The sequence below is a fragment of the Phaenicophaeus curvirostris genome, chromosome 9 (genome assembly GCF_032191515.1).
Source record: "Phaenicophaeus curvirostris isolate KB17595 chromosome 9, BPBGC_Pcur_1.0, whole genome shotgun sequence".
NCBI lineage: Eukaryota > Metazoa > Chordata > Aves > Cuculiformes > Cuculidae > Phaenicophaeus > Phaenicophaeus curvirostris.
Genome location: NC_091400.1, coordinates 84117 through 101965, shown reverse-complemented (window position 1 = coordinate 101965; position 17849 = coordinate 84117). Strand labels below are relative to the sequence as shown.

At 49.0% G+C, this 17849-nt stretch overlaps 1 protein-coding gene across 3 annotated transcripts in view; it reads right to left on the bottom strand.

The window, feature by feature from the left end:
• Positions 1 to 4347: 4347 nt before the first annotated feature.
• WBP1L (WW domain binding protein 1 like) overlaps positions 4348 to 17849 on the bottom strand; it is a 57554-nt gene continuing 44052 nt past the window's right edge. For all 3 annotated transcript variants that reach the window (XM_069863833.1, XM_069863832.1, XM_069863834.1), the window contains 2 exons: positions 7282 to 7443; positions 4348 to 5181 (listed from right to left, as the gene is read on the bottom strand). In XM_069863833.1, coding sequence (XP_069719934.1) covers positions 4442 to 5181; positions 7282 to 7443 — 902 coding nt within the window. In that variant the 3' untranslated portion in view covers positions 4348 to 4441. The remainder of the gene's footprint in view (positions 5182 to 7281; positions 7444 to 17849) is intronic.

Sequence of the window (17849 nt, the reverse complement as noted above, 5' to 3'; positions counted from 1 at the left end):
CCTTCCCTGGAGGGGTTTAAGGGACGGGTGGATGAGGTGCTGAGGGACATGGGTTAGTGATTGATGGGGATGGTTGGACTCGATGATCTGGTGGGTCTCTTCCAACCTCGTGATTCTGTGATTCTATTCTATGATTCTACGAAATCTGTGGGGACCTCGGCATCTGCCACCAGGTTTAAACCGGCTGAGCAGGGGCAGCTGCTGGGAATGCTGAGGCTTTTGCTGCTCAAACAATCCTGTTGCTGTAACAGCTTAGGCTGCGTTGGGTCCCTGTCCTCCTTCTGGGGCTGCTCGGGGTCTCTGTGTGAGGCAACCAGGACTAGAGGGAATGGTGATGAAGGGCTTGGCAGACTGGGAACCAGCGGCTCCATCGCCCTGCAGCAGAGGGGGCCCTGCAAGAGAGGAATCAGTGATGGCAGAAAGGATGAAGCTTTTCCAGTCCCACAGTGAACCCCGCCAGGCAGAGGTGCAGCTTACCGGGGTGAGATCTGAAGGCAGAGACCAAGCCTTTCTCTTGCACAAACTCAATTTGGGGAGCACAGTCTCCCCTGCAGCACTATGGAGCTCAGCTCGAGAGCCTCCAGTTTTGAGGGGCTTTGCTTTCGCAGCAGGCATCGGCCAGCCCTGGGCCGTGCCGGAAAGCCGCAGCTGGCACGGGAGGAGAGGGTGATGCTCCAAATCCCTGCGGGCTCCGCGGTGGGCACGGTGCCAGGCGAGCTGAGTAAGCACAAAACTCAGGACACAGCTGTTCGCCGGTCGAAAACAAATCGAGAAACAAGCCGGCAGCCGGTGACCCCCCCGGCATGGAGACTGCAGCGCTTGCACCAGCGCCGCGACGGCCCCCGGTGCGGGCACCGATCCCATCTGATAAAAACAGATCTGAGCCGCAAGGGAGTGGGGAAAACAGCTCTGACGAAGAGAGGCAACTCATCCCGTCCTTCCCAGGCCGTCTGGCGCGGGACGCTGCGGGGCTCACCTGCACCGGGGGCTGCCAGACTGTGCCCCTCCCCAGCCAGCCTGGCCAGGCTTTTCCTAGATAAACAAAAGGGAAAAAAATAACAAGGGGAAAAAAAAACCTCTCCGGGCTGTGCTGCACAGGGAGGGTGGGTGAGGCAGAGGCCATCGGGGAGAGGCGAGGGTAGTTGACTCACCGGAGCTGGCCCCTGCTCCTGCTCCCAAGCCGTGGGGTCACGGCGGGATGTGCCTGGCCAGGGTTTGAAGGGGAAGAGAAGGATATTTGGCTGCGGGAGCCCAGGGAAGCAAGCAGGGCGCAGGCTCTCCCGGCTGACGCACGTCCCCGAGGGCCGAGGGGTGCCCGGAGCCCAGAGCTCCCATCGCCCAGCAGCACGGCCTCACGCTTCCCACGGAGCCTGCGGCTTTTGCCTTTGTCTCGCTCAGGTTTCCTGCCCCAGGAAGTTTTCAATGACTACGTGTAACACAGAAGCTTAACTGCAGGAGGCTTTCCTCAGCCTCCAGTGGGGCAGGTAGGAGCTCTGAGAGTGGACTGCCAGCAGGGTGATGCCCTCCTCCTCAGCCAGCGCACATCGACTGTGCTGCACAAACCTACAAGGCCGCAGGAAAACCACCCGGGTGTCCCCACAGCAGGATTTGGCATCCTTGGAGCCAGAGAGTCCCTTGGGAACCACGAGGTGATGCTGTGGTACCCAGGAATCCCTGCTGGGCCAGGGGACCCTCCCACTGAGCCACCACACAAGCTGGGTCCTCGCCCCTGGGCCATGGCAGCAGGGCGCTGGCAACAACAGGCTTCAAATATTATTGGCATTGGGATGGACATGAGGATGGAGCACCTTTCTGAAGCTCCAGCACTGGAGCTCTGCGAGTCCTCTGCCTCCTGTGGTTTTTAGCCCTGAGGAGGCAGCGGCTGGGACGCTCACCCGTGTCCTGCCCCGCACCACTCCTGCTCCCCACACCAGTTGCCCCTGGTCCTGGTCTATAAGCCTGAAGCACCAAAATAGTTCTGATAGTTCTGCTCCTCAGGCAAACACGAGCTCAGGAGACATGGTTTGTGCCCTATATGTTTCTTCATGGTCTTTAAAAGACTGAACAACCTCTACGAGCCTTAGGACAGACACACTACTGCTTCTTCCTTACTTTTTAAGATTAGAAACATCAGCTCAGCTTACTGGCATTCACTTCTATGCCCAGAGAAGGGGTGGGGGGTTCCTCCATCCTCAGTAGGATGGCAGGAAACACGGAGATTTCTGCCTTATGACAACAGAGATGTTGGCAGAGGGTATCCTACTGGCACGGGGCCGTCCCCAGGATTTACAGCAGTAAAACTCCACTCCATGAGGACAGATGTGCTTTTTTAGCTTCCTCTGTGGTGTGAGGAACAAAGGAGGTGCCAATACATAGAGAATTCCTAGGGGTGGCACCGTGGATCTTGAATTGTCTTCTCAAAAGAAGTGGACCCAGCTGGAAGGGACCCGTCTCCAGCTGGTGCCCAGCGAGCCAGCCCAGCTCTGGGGCACAAACAGCCTCTCTGCTACCACTCACGCTCCAGGCATCCAGGAAGGTCTCCTGAATCCAAATCAGAGTCCTGCCTTCTTATGAGCACCCTAAGACACGAACTGAAGAGCCACCTTCATCAGCTGTTCTGATGGAAGAGTAAGGCTGTGATGGGCAAAGGAGCGAGATCTCCTACACCTCGTAAGCTACAAGCTCTCCTCAGACGCGTGGGTGAAATACTGAAGCAAGCACCACTTGCCTTTCTCTGCCATCTGTATCCAGCAGTGCCACACACCTCCTGTTAAAAAAAAAACAGAACAAAACCACAATCTAAAAGCAAATCTTGTTCTTAATTCACAAAATGATACACATACACACGGGCAAGTTATCAGAAAAGGCATTATATTTTGGTTTCCACCTTATTTAAAACTGATTTTGGTTTTCAATCAATCAAATCTGAATATGTCTGAGTTCAGTTTTCAATTTTTTTCCCCCATAACAGTAATGATCTGGACGACCATAATTATAAAAGAGACTGGGAGAAAACCCGAGAACAAGAGAACAATAACATAGTCTGAACTGTGCTCTCTTCTACATGAGCACTCCAGGGAATGTTAGTTTCAGCTCGTCATTTTATTTTTCCCTTCGGGTTGTTACGAACAAAATCTCTACCGTTCATTAAAGCAAAGCTACAGTAAATTTTCTTGCAGTCTTACAGCAGGTTTTCATATCACCAGTAGGACTCGCATGCATGGATTGCAGTCATACACACACGCTCACAGACGTTATACAGTAGCCAGTTGCCACCATAAAAAAAAAAAAAAAAGAAAGAAAAAGAAAACAGACATTCATTTCTTTTAAGTGGTCAACGTGAGAATCGCACCAAACCTCTGGATCAAACGAAAAAAAAAAAATACTGCACAGGTCTTCCACATCTACATGGTAAGTCACCCCTTCGCAACGGACGGAGCTCTCATCTCCATTTGTTCAACATGCATCGCTGAAGCTTGAAGGCACGCTGGCCAAAGAGAGCCCTGTTCTTTTTTTGTCATCTTAACTCCAGTGTGCTGCTCTCGGGGTGCAAAACAAGGAAAAAAACAAAGCCAAGCCCTTTTGCAGCACACTGGGAAAAGGTCATTCGGAGACCACAGTACTTGGAAGGCAGCCCAGCTGCCTGGATTCTACTTCTAACTGTGCTCTTGGAGGCATTGAAGGAATACACTCATCTTTAAAAATGACATATAAAGGCAAATTTCTGCGAACCCTTTCTTCTCCAACTGCTTACGGTAGACTAACACTCTTTCTGGAAGAAACTGGTCCTTCAGTCATCAGCTTCAAGTGGGAAATCTCCTACCTGCTGTCTTAAACACTGAAGCACCAGAGATTATAGGGCTGATGTGTTCAGGCATTCATCAGCTTCGGGAAAACTTAACAGCAAAGAAAAAAACAAAAAAAAGAAAAGAAAAGAAATCCCCAGTGCCTCAAGAGCGCTACATCACACCAGAACTCTTAGGCTACTGACTGCCGGCACTGTCAGAAGCTGCTTGCTTCTGGGAAGACACCTGGAGGTTGAAGCCTTACGGTGATTTCGCATCCTCCCAGGGTGAGTTTTGCTGAGCTTTACTGATTGCGAGATAAAGCAGTGTTTTGGAAAACTAAAACCAACAAACTCCTAATAACCATCACCAAAATCACCATTGGAAAAGTTCCATTTGTGAGAAGGTCTCATTGAGAAACATCAGTCCCTGCCCCACGGAGCGGGACAGATACGATTAACAAAACCCAGAGCGACTCGTCCCCCACAAGCCGGGCCCTTTGGGGACAATTCCCCAAATTATATTGGAGGGGAAGAAAGAAAAATAAACTAAAAGAAGAAGGTTTATCACCTTTTCCTCCTGTGAAAGTTTTAATCCTTTTATTCCATTTTTATTTCTTTGTTTTATCCCCCAATTCTCCCTTCCACTCTGCCACCTTAGCTGGGGGAGTTATTGGTACGAGAGTTTGGAGAGTCCTGCTCATTTATTGTGTTCAAGAGTACACACACCGGCTGCCGGGGCAGATGGTGGTGGCTGTGTTCGCGGTGCTGCTCCTCCGCGGCACTAAAAAGCCCTTCCTCCTCGTCGCCGTGGGGGCGGCCGCTGCAGCTGTCGCAGAAGTCCAGCGGCCCGTCCAGAGCATCGTCGATGAGTCCATCAAACTCCTTGAGGTCGTCATCATGATGGCCCCGGTTGCAGACGCAGACTTCGATGCCCGAGTCGCCGGTGAAGCGGCGCTGCCTGCCCGGCGTCTTGTCCTTGGCGTCGGGAATGGCGCCGCTCTGCTCCAAGCTCTCCGAGCTGTACCCTTTCAGCAGTTCCTCCTTGCACTCCGTATCCTTCCCAAGACTGGCCCTCTCCACTCGCTCGGCTCCCGTGCCGTCACCGCCAGGCTCGACGCTTTGCATTTTGGCAACCGCCCGCTCGACCAGCGCGGTGCTGGAGGGCTCGGGCTCCCCGAGGCCGGGGGAGCCGCTGCTGTCAGTGCTGCTGGGGTTGCCGCCGGGCGCTGCCGAGCTGCTGGGCGCTGGCTGCAGGGTTCTTGGCGTGTCCGGGACTGTGCTACCGCTGCCTGCTGGGACGCACTGCTGGTGTAAGGCACTGTACGGGGGGGGCGGCGTGGAGGGCCGGTTCACCACTTCCTCGTAGGGAGGTAGTAAATAATTTGGCAAAAACCCTAAAAGTGGGAGGCAAGGAGAAGAATCATAGAATCACCAGGCTGGAAAAGACCCACCAGATCATCGATTCCAACCATTCCCATCAATCACTAACCCATGTCACTCAGCACCTCATCCACCCGTCCCTTAAACCCCTCCAGGGAAGGTGAATCAACCCCCTCCCTGGGCAGCCTCTGCCAGTGCCCAATGACCCTTTCCATGAAATATTTTTTTCCTAATGTCCAGCCTAAACCTCCCCTGGTGGAGCTTGAGGCCATTCCCTCTCGTCCTGTCCCCTGTCCCTTGGGAGAAGAGCCCAGCTCCCTCCTCTCCACAACCTCCTCTCAGGGAGTTGGAGAGAGCAATGAGGTCTCCCCTCAGCCTCCTCTTCTCCAGGATAAACACCCCCAGCTCTCTCAGCCGCTCCTCTTCTTCTCCAGCCCCCTCACCAGCTTCGTTGCTCTTCTCTGGACTCACTCCAGAGCCTCAACATCCTTCTTGTGGTGAGGGGCCAGAACTGACCCCAGGATTCGAGGAGCGGTCTCACCAATGTCCAGAGGGATAATAACCTCCCTGGCCCTGCTGGCCACGCCGTGTCTGATCCAAGCCCAGATGCCCTTGGCCTTCTTGGCCCCCTGGGCCCCTGCTGGCTCATGTTCAACCAACACCCCCAGGTCCTTCTCCTCCAGGGAGCTCTCCAGCCAGAAGTTATTTCATGAACAGTCTGTCTCAGGAAACGAGTCACTACTATGGGTCAGTACGTCATTTGTCATCTACCAGCACCTTCCTGCTGAACAGCTTTACCAGGGGTGCCAAAATTGAGCCCAGATGAAACACATTGTGTTTTAGAGAAGCAGCAACCGTGGCACAAGAAGGCGCCGTTGGAGGAGATGGACACTGTTGGGAGCAGCCACTTGATCTCCTGGTTTTCAAGTCTAAGCTTACGGCTACCAAGCAAACCTCCTCCCACCGCCCTGCACCCCACTGCAGCCCCACAAACTGCACCAAGGCACGGCCTGTGGTGGCTGGAGAAACAGCCTGGGAGACAACTCGCCAGCCCTCTCCAACACCGGCTTCTGAACTGAGTTTCCACTTCCAAGAGCTAAGATTTCATCTCACAAACCTTTGTGCAAATATGGAGAGACGTGAGCAGTGACAAGGAACTCGGGATCCTGGCTTTTGGTTGTTGTTTTAGTGCTGGATTCAGTTTTTCTGGTACAGTTAGAATAAAGTGGCTGTACTAGCAAGGGAGTGGGGTTTATTGTACCCACAGCCCCTCAAATCTAGGGAAGATTTTGTTGGTTTCTCAAGAGGCAACAGAATAGTCCATACAGACAAAATGGCCTGAAACATGGGAACATTTAAAAGATGGCACTGCAGTTTCCCATGTGGAACTGCGTAGCCCTGAGGCTGGGGAGGAAAGTGCCGCTGGGGGTTATTTCTGAGGTGGCTGCAAGAGTTTAATGAGAAAAGCGGGTTCACACACGCAGTTCAGCAGCCCATTACAGGAAACTCGGCTGTGCTATCTCCAGCCAAGAGGCCAAGACTTGCTGTTGAAGCACAGGGTAGCAGGGCACGAGGGAGAACAAAGCAACTACGTTTTCCCTGAGCTGTGGGTAACAGCTCTTCCATGCAGACTCCTAGGGCTGCTCAGCAGCCACATCATGGGAGAAGCGCAGCACGGGGCAGGAGCCAGCACGGTCCCTGCCGAGGCCTCACTTTCACCCAGCCTGTGTAGCCAAACGTTGTGAAGCCACTTCCCACATCTTGGTCTCACCAGCAGCAAGTGGGTGGAAAGGAGAAGCACCCAGAAGGCCCAGAATGAGGTATTTTAAGAACCTTCGCAGAAAAGCACCCAGAGAGTCGCTGCACTCAGAGCCAAACCAAGGGTGGCTGTGAAGGTACCGTGGCTGTTGTGGTTTGGCTCCAGGGTCAGGGGGGCTCAAATGCATCCAGCAGCTGGAGATCATCACTTCCTCTCTACAAGCCAAGCTTAGGCTACAAAGCTGCCCCTCTCCTCTTGCTGAGCACAACCACGCTCTCCACTTCCACCCAAAATGAGAAACTCACTGCTGCCCTGTTCCCCACAGCTTCCAGGAAAAACAGTGCAGGGTACGTACGGAAATAAAAGGGCAGGGCTGAATAGTTATGGGCTTCCCGGTAAGCGATCAGGTTGATCTCGTGTTGCCGTTGCTGGGCCTGGAGACGATGCTTGGTGCGTCGATGATGGCAAACACAACAGCAGCTGAGGATGATGATGATGGTCCACACCAGCCAAAACCCTGCAGCAGGGGAGAGCGAGTGTTCAGTGCAGTGTGAGAGCCACATCCAACCCCGGGAAACCCCACAAAGGTGATGGAGAAGACCATCAGAAAGCCTGAATCTGAACCCCACGCTGCTCTAAAGGCAGGAATACGCAGAGCACCAGGAGGCTCTGACACAGACCCTCCAGCGTGTGTGGCTGCTACTCTGGCAGCCTTGACTCGGGTAACTCTGGTTTCGGTACAATGTGGAGTATGTTCAACAGGCACAACTCTGGAGGAGAATGAAATATGGAGACAGGGATAAGCTCCCCCCACCATCCCTCCCACTCCCTGGATAATTTTTTCTAGCCAAAAATATGAGCAGAGCTGTGAATAGCACTGAACTTGTCTCCCACAGCCACTTTGGTTTGAAAACAACAATTCAGACACAAAAGACACTCTGCAGATTAACCACAGAAGAAGAGAAAAACCCCAAGCACTATGTTTTGCTTTTGTTTGCACTGTTCTTTAATTCCCAGCCCAAGTTCTTCATTGTTACGCTTAACAAAAACATATTCTTTTTACATAAATGTCTCAAAATATTTTTAAAACTTATTTTTGTAGTCAATGTCTTAAATTACCCCAAATTAAATTAAACTAGCCCCCCACTCTGAATCCTTAAGAAACCTAACTTCTGCTCCATTTGTGGTCACAGCTGGTTTCCGTGCAGAGCTGAACCATACGTACACCCATCCTTAAAAGGGAATTTTAAGACGACTCCCTGAACTTTCTCCACTCCCTCCAACATGTGCAATAATGCCCCTTACCCACAAATCCCTCTTCATGCTTGCATGCACTAGACTTCAAAGAGCTACAACATTCACTTGTGTGTCCTGCAGCTACAGCTCTGCCTGCCTTGGAGGGGTCTGTTGCCATCTCCATCTGTCTTAAGCTCAGCTTCTGCAGCTGAGGGTACCGGGAGAGCTTCCCTTTAGAAACAGCTCCTCAGCAGAGCTCACACCACCAGTTTTCTCTTGGTATGATCTCTGCCACTCTACGTTATTCCCAAACAGACCAAATGAAGGCTCCTGGTGCTATGGCTCATTTTCTTCATGGCCATTCTGCCCTCTGAAACCAAACCACTTTTTTCCTCCCTTGATGTTTTCAGCATCCCCTGCTGAGTTCGCGCTGCTTCCTTTGCTAAGAGCTGGGTGAGGAGAGGTGAACGGTTAAGGAATTTGAAGAACGGGAGGAGTATTGTGCTGGCTCAGGACAAAGTGCAACCGACTCGTATCACAGATCTGGGAGCCCTGCATCAGGCTGTTTGTAGGTGAACTGGATACGTCGTATAGTGCCTCCCAGCATTTTGAGCAGGGACTTTGACCTCCCTGTGTCGTAACCCAAATTCTCCATGTATTTTGGCACAACAAACTGAAATCTCCCTCTTGCCTTGCACAACCTATTTCCCTAATGGACTAGATTCTGCCTTACACCCAAATTAAACCCGCTATCAAATTAAGGTGTTACATGTTCCTTTTTTTTTTTTTACTTGGCTGGAAATCAAGGTTCCTCGGCAGTTTTTCTAGCCAACCTGCTCAGCTATTCCACAAAAAGCACAGCAGACTGTGATCTTCGCTCCAGAAAAATGAGGACAAAGCACTCTAGATGCCCTCAGCACTTCCTTCAAACTGACCTGAGAAAGTGTCCCCTGCCTTCCAAACACTCATCTGCTTCTAAAAAAGCCTTTTTATATAAACCAAAAGTATTGGTCTAGTCCACCCTTCCCTCCAAAGCCAGGCACGTGTGACCACTGCCTCGCAGTTTGAAGACTCCCACCAATACATTCCTCTCTTGCTACAAGAAGGTCCTTTGGCTCTTGCTTGCTGCGGATGCAAGAACACGCTCATCACACCAGGGCATGGGCTCAGCACGCCACCAAGCACTGAAGCAGGCCTGCAGTTCATCTCCCAAGCACTCTTCATTTTCAAAGAGCAGTCCGTGACCATGCGTTCAAAAACAATGGAAAATTACACCCAGCTATCCAGGGATTTTAGCTACAGCTATGAAAACAGATGCTTTTTAACACATTGATCACGTTCTTTCCCAAGGACTCTTAGATGCAACGGCAGCAAGCGGCACTCAGTTAGTTAAGATGTCCTGGAGAACTGCCACTGTTAAGCAATCTCAGCTGTAGCAGCCGAATTTTTCTGCAGGGAATAACTGCTCCCACCCAAGCTTGCATCCAGAAGATTAAAAAAGTATTTCTTTAGAAAACTTCTCTACCCCTTCCAAAGTAATCCCAAAGTGCTTTGCAGACAAACGGATGCACAAGCTCAGAGCAGGGGTCAAAGAAAGCTCAGCCATTCCTGGGAAGACGTGCGGCAACTCTGTAAACAACAGGCAGTAACAACAGTTTAGGATAATAAATTAACGTTGGATCCTACTGAAACCGCAGGTGGCATTTTAAGTAAACAGACTATAATTTACTGGATTGCAATCTGGCCACAGTGCCAGGAACAACACCTCCATTCTCGTGCAAAGGGTCTGTGCACGCTCGTAACCACAAGTGGATGAGATCTGTTGTTTTTCATGGGAATTTCCAGAAGAACCCACTAATACCATGTTATTGCCGGTTTCATTAAACACTGACACTTCCTAGAGCTTCTAGGAATCACTCAGCTCCTGACTCAGCACGAGGACTCGCCTGGCTGATGACAGGAGGCCCGCAGCGCGTGCCCGCCGCAGCCATTTACTGGCTGGCTTCTTGGTGTCCTCTTCAATGGCTTTGCCTCCACCTTGTCACACAACAGCACATCTGCTCCGCGGGGCTCTAAGCCCTCCAGGGCAGAGGGGGCAATGGGACAGGACACCCGCAAGTGCCGAGGCACACAAGGATGCTCCTGGGTGGTCTCCTGAGCAGGGGTGCCAGCGTTGAGAGAGGGAGTGGGAATAGGCTGGTTGGAAGCCCAGCACGATGCTGGGAGTCGAGGGCCTCCACAAAAGCCTCTGCAGCACGCCCGAGCCAGAAGTTTGGGCACAGCTGCAATTTTGGCAGCAGAACAGAAAAAAACTGTAAAAGCCTAGCAAATACATGGTACAGTTATTTACTTGGAATAAATCTATGGCTACAAGACCAAGTGGGATGGTAAATATTATGTCTACAAGTATGGTGTGAACAGTGAAGATGTCCAGGGCTGAGCTGTGCATTTGTACACCTGGAGATGCTTGGCTTCAACCAGCAGCAGGGAGACAAGCCAAACAGACGGCTGGCCAAAGCACTCAGTGCCTCACTTGGCCAGAGGAGAATTCCAAATTCACCCAAAGACAACACTACATGAGCAGGAAATGCAGAGACTGATGACAGCAGCAGTACCTGCTAGCACCTTGTTCACGGCAAAAGCAGGCACTGGCTCTGCCTTGTGCTAAAAATGAGCAAGATGAGCAAAGGCAACAGAAGTTTGGCATTAAAAGGCCTCTAAAAGCCAAGCAGAAGTGGGCTTTCAATTGCCTTCACTGTCCCCAGAAGGCTTCCCCGTGCCCTTCAACATGTGCCACCCTCCTGAATGGATGTGAGCCGGTCCTCAGCTGCATCACGCTGAGGTATTGTGGCAGTCACTGGAAATGGAGAAAAGGTTGGGAGACACCAGGGATCCTGAACCAAATTTGCTATTAAATGTCTGATTGAAGACAGAGTATTTCCCACTGCCAACCTGGCACTGACTGCTGGGAACAAAAGCTCGTGGCAACCTGAGGGAAACACGAAAGGCAGAGAAGGAAACATGGTCTTTGGAAAAACAACTGCTGATCGACAGAAGTGATGCACCAGTTTGGAGTTAAACACGCACCAGGTGACCGTCAGACTTGAAAGCAATTACAGACTTGTTTTCAGTTTATGGAAGAGTCAGAAGTTGAAGAACTCTCCAGATCAAAAAAGGCTGAGTCCTGAAAAACGCTGCTATGTTTTTTTGTCAAATTCACTGGTAATGCCAGTGGGTGGATAATGATGCAACCGAAGGGTGAATCAGACACAGCCAAGGAGCTGAGTTTTGCCAAGAGATTTCCCTGCCACTGCATCAACAACTTGGATAAAAATTAAAAAAGAAGTACAAAGTTCTTACCCAGCATCAGACAGGCTCAGATCTGTAAGCTCTACGCAAGTGCCAAGCTCAGAGTCAGAATGGAAGCTGCAGAAAGACTCAGGAACAGAACTGTCTCTGTGAAAGCCATCTCCCACAGGCAGAGGAAACAGCAAAGACAGAGAAGGTGCTAAGGGGCATGGTTCAGTGTTTGATGGGAATGGTTGGACTAGATGATCCGGTGGGTCTCTTCCAACCTGGTTATTCTGTGATTCTATGGTTTGCAGCAGGGAGAGGGAGCCCCATCACATGGTAATGCACCAGAGATGTGCAAACCCAAAAGTTTTGCCCAAACTGAAGAATAACCAAGAATAGAACACTTTAAGAGTTAAACAAATGAAAAAGGGAGGAACAATGTTCAGTCTGATGCGGTACTGTGTTTGCTGGTTGGGATATTGCCATCAGCATCCCCATTGAGGGAAGCTCCTTTAATCCTGTGCAAAATGGAAAACGCTTTCTGGGGCGTTCCAAGGGCAGAAACAGAGAAATCTGCCCTCAAGTTCACAGTAAACTTGGGTAAATGCCATCACTCTGTTGGCACAAGTCTCCTAAAAGCAAGCCAAAACACACTGCAAAGTGGTTTTGTGTCTGCCCGACAAGCATCTGGGTAATAACTTTGACTCCATGAGAGCTGGTTCTGAACAGAAGTGAGACAATTTCATTGACTGAACAGTGATGTCCCAAATAGTGGCCTCAGAGTTAGCCATGGCTGGAAAAAAATGTCTTTCACCACTCCAACACTATCATAAAAAATAGGAGAGAGATTTAATTGGTACCACAACCCGGATGCTCTTGGGTTTCGTTGTGTTCTTGGCTCAGAGACCTCATCGCCTCCTGCTACTTCAGACAGGAGCCTGTACGAGTTGACGCCGCTGCTCAAGAATGCTGGATGAAGGATCCAGGCTGCAGGCCTATGGACATTTTAAGAAGGGAAAAACTGAGGCTGCTGAATGATGTGCTCCTCTCCTGCCTGTCTCTTCCATACCTCCTGCTGCCTCCTCCTCCTCCTCTTCTCACGCCAGCACAAAGTTGTGTGCAACTGTGCTTTGAACTGGTTTGAGGGAACCAGAGCAGGTTGAAACTCATCGGCCAAACACAATAGCAGCAAGAGAAAGACTGTGACGTTCAGTGACAGTTTTATGTCAGTTTAAATCAGTGGAACTGCAGCCCCAGCCTGGCCACATGGCAGGAAAAAGTTACTGCATATCTGTGAAGTACAATGTCTAAAGAAAAAAGCTGAAAACATCTCCAACTCCTGCTCACTTGCTCCCAGACTGGTAACTTGAACAAAAGGAGATGGACATTAACTGCAGCTGGTTTCTAGTTTTCAGAAGTGTCCAGTATACACGGTACACCCACTGCCATGAGATAAGATAGAAGAAGACATGTTGCAGAAAAATCCTTTGCTTATCTTGCAATAAGAGTCAATATGAAGCAGCAAATCTGCAGCAACTGTTTTTATGTCTCTCTCCTGGGATGCTCGTCTTTGAAGAGCAATCGCTCCTGTGCTCCAGAACATATGTTTGTAAGTCCAGTCAATTCCAGCTGACTTTCCCCTCCCAAGAGCAGTAAAATGCATGTTGAATATTGGTCTAACAGGGATCAGATGGGAACAACCAGCTAAGACCATGCCCACAACATCTGGAAATGAGATCTGGAGAACACCAGATTGCACCAACCGATACAGATATTACGTGAGGAGCAGGGCTGGAGGTACAGAAGGCAGAGGCTGGAACAGCACCAGCAAACTCTCTTGCCTTTCTTTGCTGTTTAACACGGAGCAGGTGGAAGCAGGACACATGGGGCAGAAGTCAGGATCTGCACAGTCAAACTACACGAGACAGCTTGCTGCCTTCTTTGGGTTTATAAATTGTACTGAGCCGCACCAAAACAAGCTTAAAATCATTTTGCCGTCTGGACCAGGCTACAAAAAGTACAAGGAAATCAGGAAGTGACTCCTTTGGTGGCCCTATTTATCATGAGTTTCTGCACGGCTGTGACATGTTTTGCTTGCCCTACACTTTCAGCTGGGCTTCGTCATGGCAGGGTTATCGCTGAAGCACCAGCTGAGGAGTAACAGCAGCCAAAGATAAAGTTTGAAACACCCTGGAAAGAGAAAGCACCATGTAGAAGGCTGGGCGAAAGGCAAGGAACAGGGCAAATCCCTCTCTGAAAAAGGATGGGATTATACTGAAGGATAAAATAGTACAGGGTGAAGAAGAAAACAGGGGACTGAGATACTGTTTGACTGCAGCAAAGTCTTGGAAATGAATTCTCATTATGAAGCTGACCTGGAACATGTACGTGGTACAGCAGTTGCTTTAGTTTTAGCAACTAACCGGATCCCTGCCAAAATTTTCTGGCAGCCTGCTTTTTGGGGAAAAGAGCTGTCTAGAGATTCCAAGGGGAAGCGTGCAGAGATGAGCAAAATGTTCAAAATCAGCAAAAACATCAACTGTGCTGCTGGCAAACAGAACGCTTTTTCCTGTACAACCCTTCCACTAGGGCCCAAGCAGTCAAGATCTTTATTTTCTTTCAGAAACAGAGGGGCTCAGTGTCACTGCTACAGCAGCCAAACGAAGCGGAACAGGCACGTCCAACATCTGAATACTCACTCGTCACCCGTGCTGGTTAGTTGTACTCTACCTAAACGACCCGAGGCCAGCTAAACCCTCTGAAAACCTGCAGCTGAGACGATCTGCTCGCCGTGGCCAGCCGCCTGTTCCCAGTCTCCATGATTCCTGAAGCACAGCGTACTATTCATCCAACCACATCACGCAAAATACTTCCCACAGCTTTGCTTGCTGCGTTCAGAGCCTCTGGAATTGTCTGATTTCATGCTGGTCCTCAAAAGGCAAGGAGAGATATGAGGATGGATGTCAGGAGACTGGATTTGGTTTTCAGTTGACACTATACACTTAAACCTGGGAAAATCCAGAACGTCTGAGCCTTAGTTCTTAACTTGCAAATTGCAGAACTGCATTCCTTGATTACCTTCTCCTTTATTTTGGTAAGTGGCGTTTTGGAACATTTAAGCAATAAAGGCACCTGTCAGGCCTGGACAAAGGCCAGCACTGGAAAACTCCAGCAAACACAAGCACATCATAACAGACCTGAATCAAAACCTGAATAAAAACTGTTAGCAAGTAAAATCCAGGGGCTGCTGCCATTCTCCCGAGACCACGATCTGCCCCTTGGGGACCATGAGCTCCCTGGGGAGCCCAAAGAAATTGTTAGGCTGAAACACAGAACAAGCTCAACCACCATCCAAACACACACCTTTACCTATGTGAGGAAACGCAACAGTAGAGCCCCTTCATCCCTTTTACTTTCTATGATTCTATTCCAAGAAAATTAAAAGACATACTGCACTTCTTCCCCCCAAGTTAGCAGCTCCTGAGCTTCAGCTAGGAACTAATTACATCTTTAAATAGCCATTAGACCTATATATAAAAATCTGGATATAATTTTATTATTTGGCAACATGGCACTATTTTTTTTTTTTTAATAAGAGATGGGTGGGGAATCTGAAACTGGGCTGTTATCTAATTTTAAACACAGGCTGTCCACCTGCTTGGCATATCATGTTCTCAATTCCTCCACTCCACCCCTTAATAAAATAGTACCTTGATTTTGCATCCTATTCCTCTACCCTCAAGGGCTAGTTTATAATTACTGCAACTTTACTCGCTGTCTAGAAATGTTGAAATCAGCCATTTTCAAAGACCAACTTCCCTCAAATTCTTAAAAATGGAAAAAGATCCTTTTTACGGGAAAACTCTCCAAGTGGCCACAAGACAGGATCGCATTTCAGGAGGCACGTCCAGCAAAGACAGACTGGTTTTCTTTTCCAGTTCAAATGCCACTCTCCTCACAAAGCTGGGGTGGTAAACAAATCTAGGATTTAATTCAACAGGGCTAGCAAGAAGGACTGTTTTCAGGCACACAATAGCACTGTGTGGTCTGAGAAGGTGGTCTGAGAAGGTCAGGAGGAGCAGAAACTTCTCAAAAACTACTTCAATAAACGCATACACTAGTTAAAATAAAAACATAGAACAACTATGAAGCCATGCTTTAAAGGTGCTGCTAACTTAACCAAAAGTAATTATTAACTTTTAAAAAGCTAATCTATTCCCAAGCATGTGAAGCTGTGCTCTGCACACCATCAATTCACTGCTCTAGACTATTTACATATACTATCACTGCTATTCACCTTGAAGGTCTTAAGAGTGCCTCACCACACGTACCTCCCAAAGATATTCAACAGGTAAGTTTGGCAGCTGTGGTCACGAGCTCTAGAACATGAGTTTTCTCAGATTTAAAGGACATGCCCCTCTTCATCTCTCTTCCCAGTCCCAGAAACCTTTTTCTAACATTCAGAATGGCAAAGCAAGCCTTGAAAACATGAATCAATTTTAAATCAGTGTTGGATGCTTGCCTGAATTTGCAGAAAACCTAAAAGAATAGATCTCATGCTTGCACGATTCCCCTCATCTCAGTGTGGTATATGATGCTCTTTGCAATGCAGAAGGAATATGAATCTCAACACAGAAAGCCACCCCTCCTGTGGGATCATCCAGCAGCGTGTGCCACTAGAATGTTTATTCCATGATCTTGATCTTAGCATGACCTGTATGCTTACCCTAGAAAGAAGCTGAAATACTCTGCTACCTTCTAACAAAATTGGGTTTTATCACCCAAGAACTTCTATGATGCAGCCAGAGACTGCCAAGCATAAAAGTCTGTTCCGTACTGAGCATGCAAAGACAGTTAAAATAAAATCAATTTAAATGGCAGGGGCCATTGTTCGAACTCTATTGTTTGTATGCAATTCAATTAAGCTTCTCTTTCAAGATGTCCATGGGAGAAACATGGCAACCGTGCAACAAGCTCCAGTGTGCAGCTGTACTTGTGCTGTTGCTCAATTTAGATCCTGCTTGCCACCGGGTCTTGTAAGCCCTTGCATACGTGCCTCTTCCTCTACATTGCCACCCACACAAATCCAAAATCGTGCGTGACCTTCCCTGCTCTGCTTTGTCCATGCATCCTCATATAGTCTGAACAAATTCCAGCCATCTGTCCTGCCCGTGTTGCTGACTGCCACGATCTGAACCAGGCAGTCTAGAGGCAGCCACACACCCATGCCTGTTTCTCAGCCTGCTGGGGTCCCTGGAGCTGCCCTCCCAATCCTAGATCATTTCTTGAACTGTTCTGAAAACAAAGCTGCTGTGAAAGGTCTGCGATACATTCAAACCCTGCCAATACTATTGACACAGCAACCACCAGTCCGATGCACGGCGTGCCTTCAACGAGTCTATTACAGTCCTGTTTAATTTACAACCGTGTCCTCCGTGCTTCACCGGTTAATTTGAGAAGTAAAAACATGTTTCTAGACTTAAGGATGACTTGTCAGCTATTCCTGTCCTTGGATCGAGTTTAAGTGATATTCTTTGTATGTATAATACATTTCCACTCATGCTACTTTGAGAAAGTTAAACTGTGGGCAGAGCAGATCGATTAAGCAGAGAGCACGGTTGCATAAAAGCTGCAAGATACCATTGGGTGTGGTAGGAAAATATCTCCGGTCTCTAATGTGGGGGTACAACGTTCCGAGTTCCACACTTCCAAATTCCAGGAGCACAGCTGCTTTCTCAGCCTAAGCTCCTGGCAGTACAACAGCATGTCGACATCAGCATTCAACCCTTTGTGCTCCTCCTCAGGAAAGGAAGAAATCATCAGACCGACACAACTCAAAGTTTGCCTTTAAAATTCAACATTTCTTACTTTCCTATCCTTTCAACTTCCCCTTTTCCCCTGTGTCTTTAACAGAGTTTTGCTGACCTGCTTTGACCTGCCTGCTGCAATCTAAAGGGACTTAGCAGCCACATTTACTCAGCCACTCACTAGACACATGGGTATTTAAATTCCAGATTTTGGGAAAGAGGAGACAAGGAGGGCTTGCAATGGGCAACGTGTGCTCCTCACTGTCAGCCCCCAAGATTTGCCCAAGACCCTGTTCACCCAAGGAGCTGTGCTCCAAATACAATGTGTCCTGAAGAGAATAAATATCTTGTCCCCCCCTCCTGCAAAGGACAGTTTTAGAGAGATAAATGATATTTTGAACTGTTGTCTTTGCAAAGAACTAGAATAATAATAATAAAGATACTGAATTAATTCTCTGTTTAAGGGTGTCAGACTCTAGCGTTGGGCATACAGGCGTTTCTCCCTCAACCGTGGTTTCCTCACTTGCATATGATGTTATTTTGAGAACCCTCAGTATTGACCAAATCAGGGAGAAGACCAAACAAC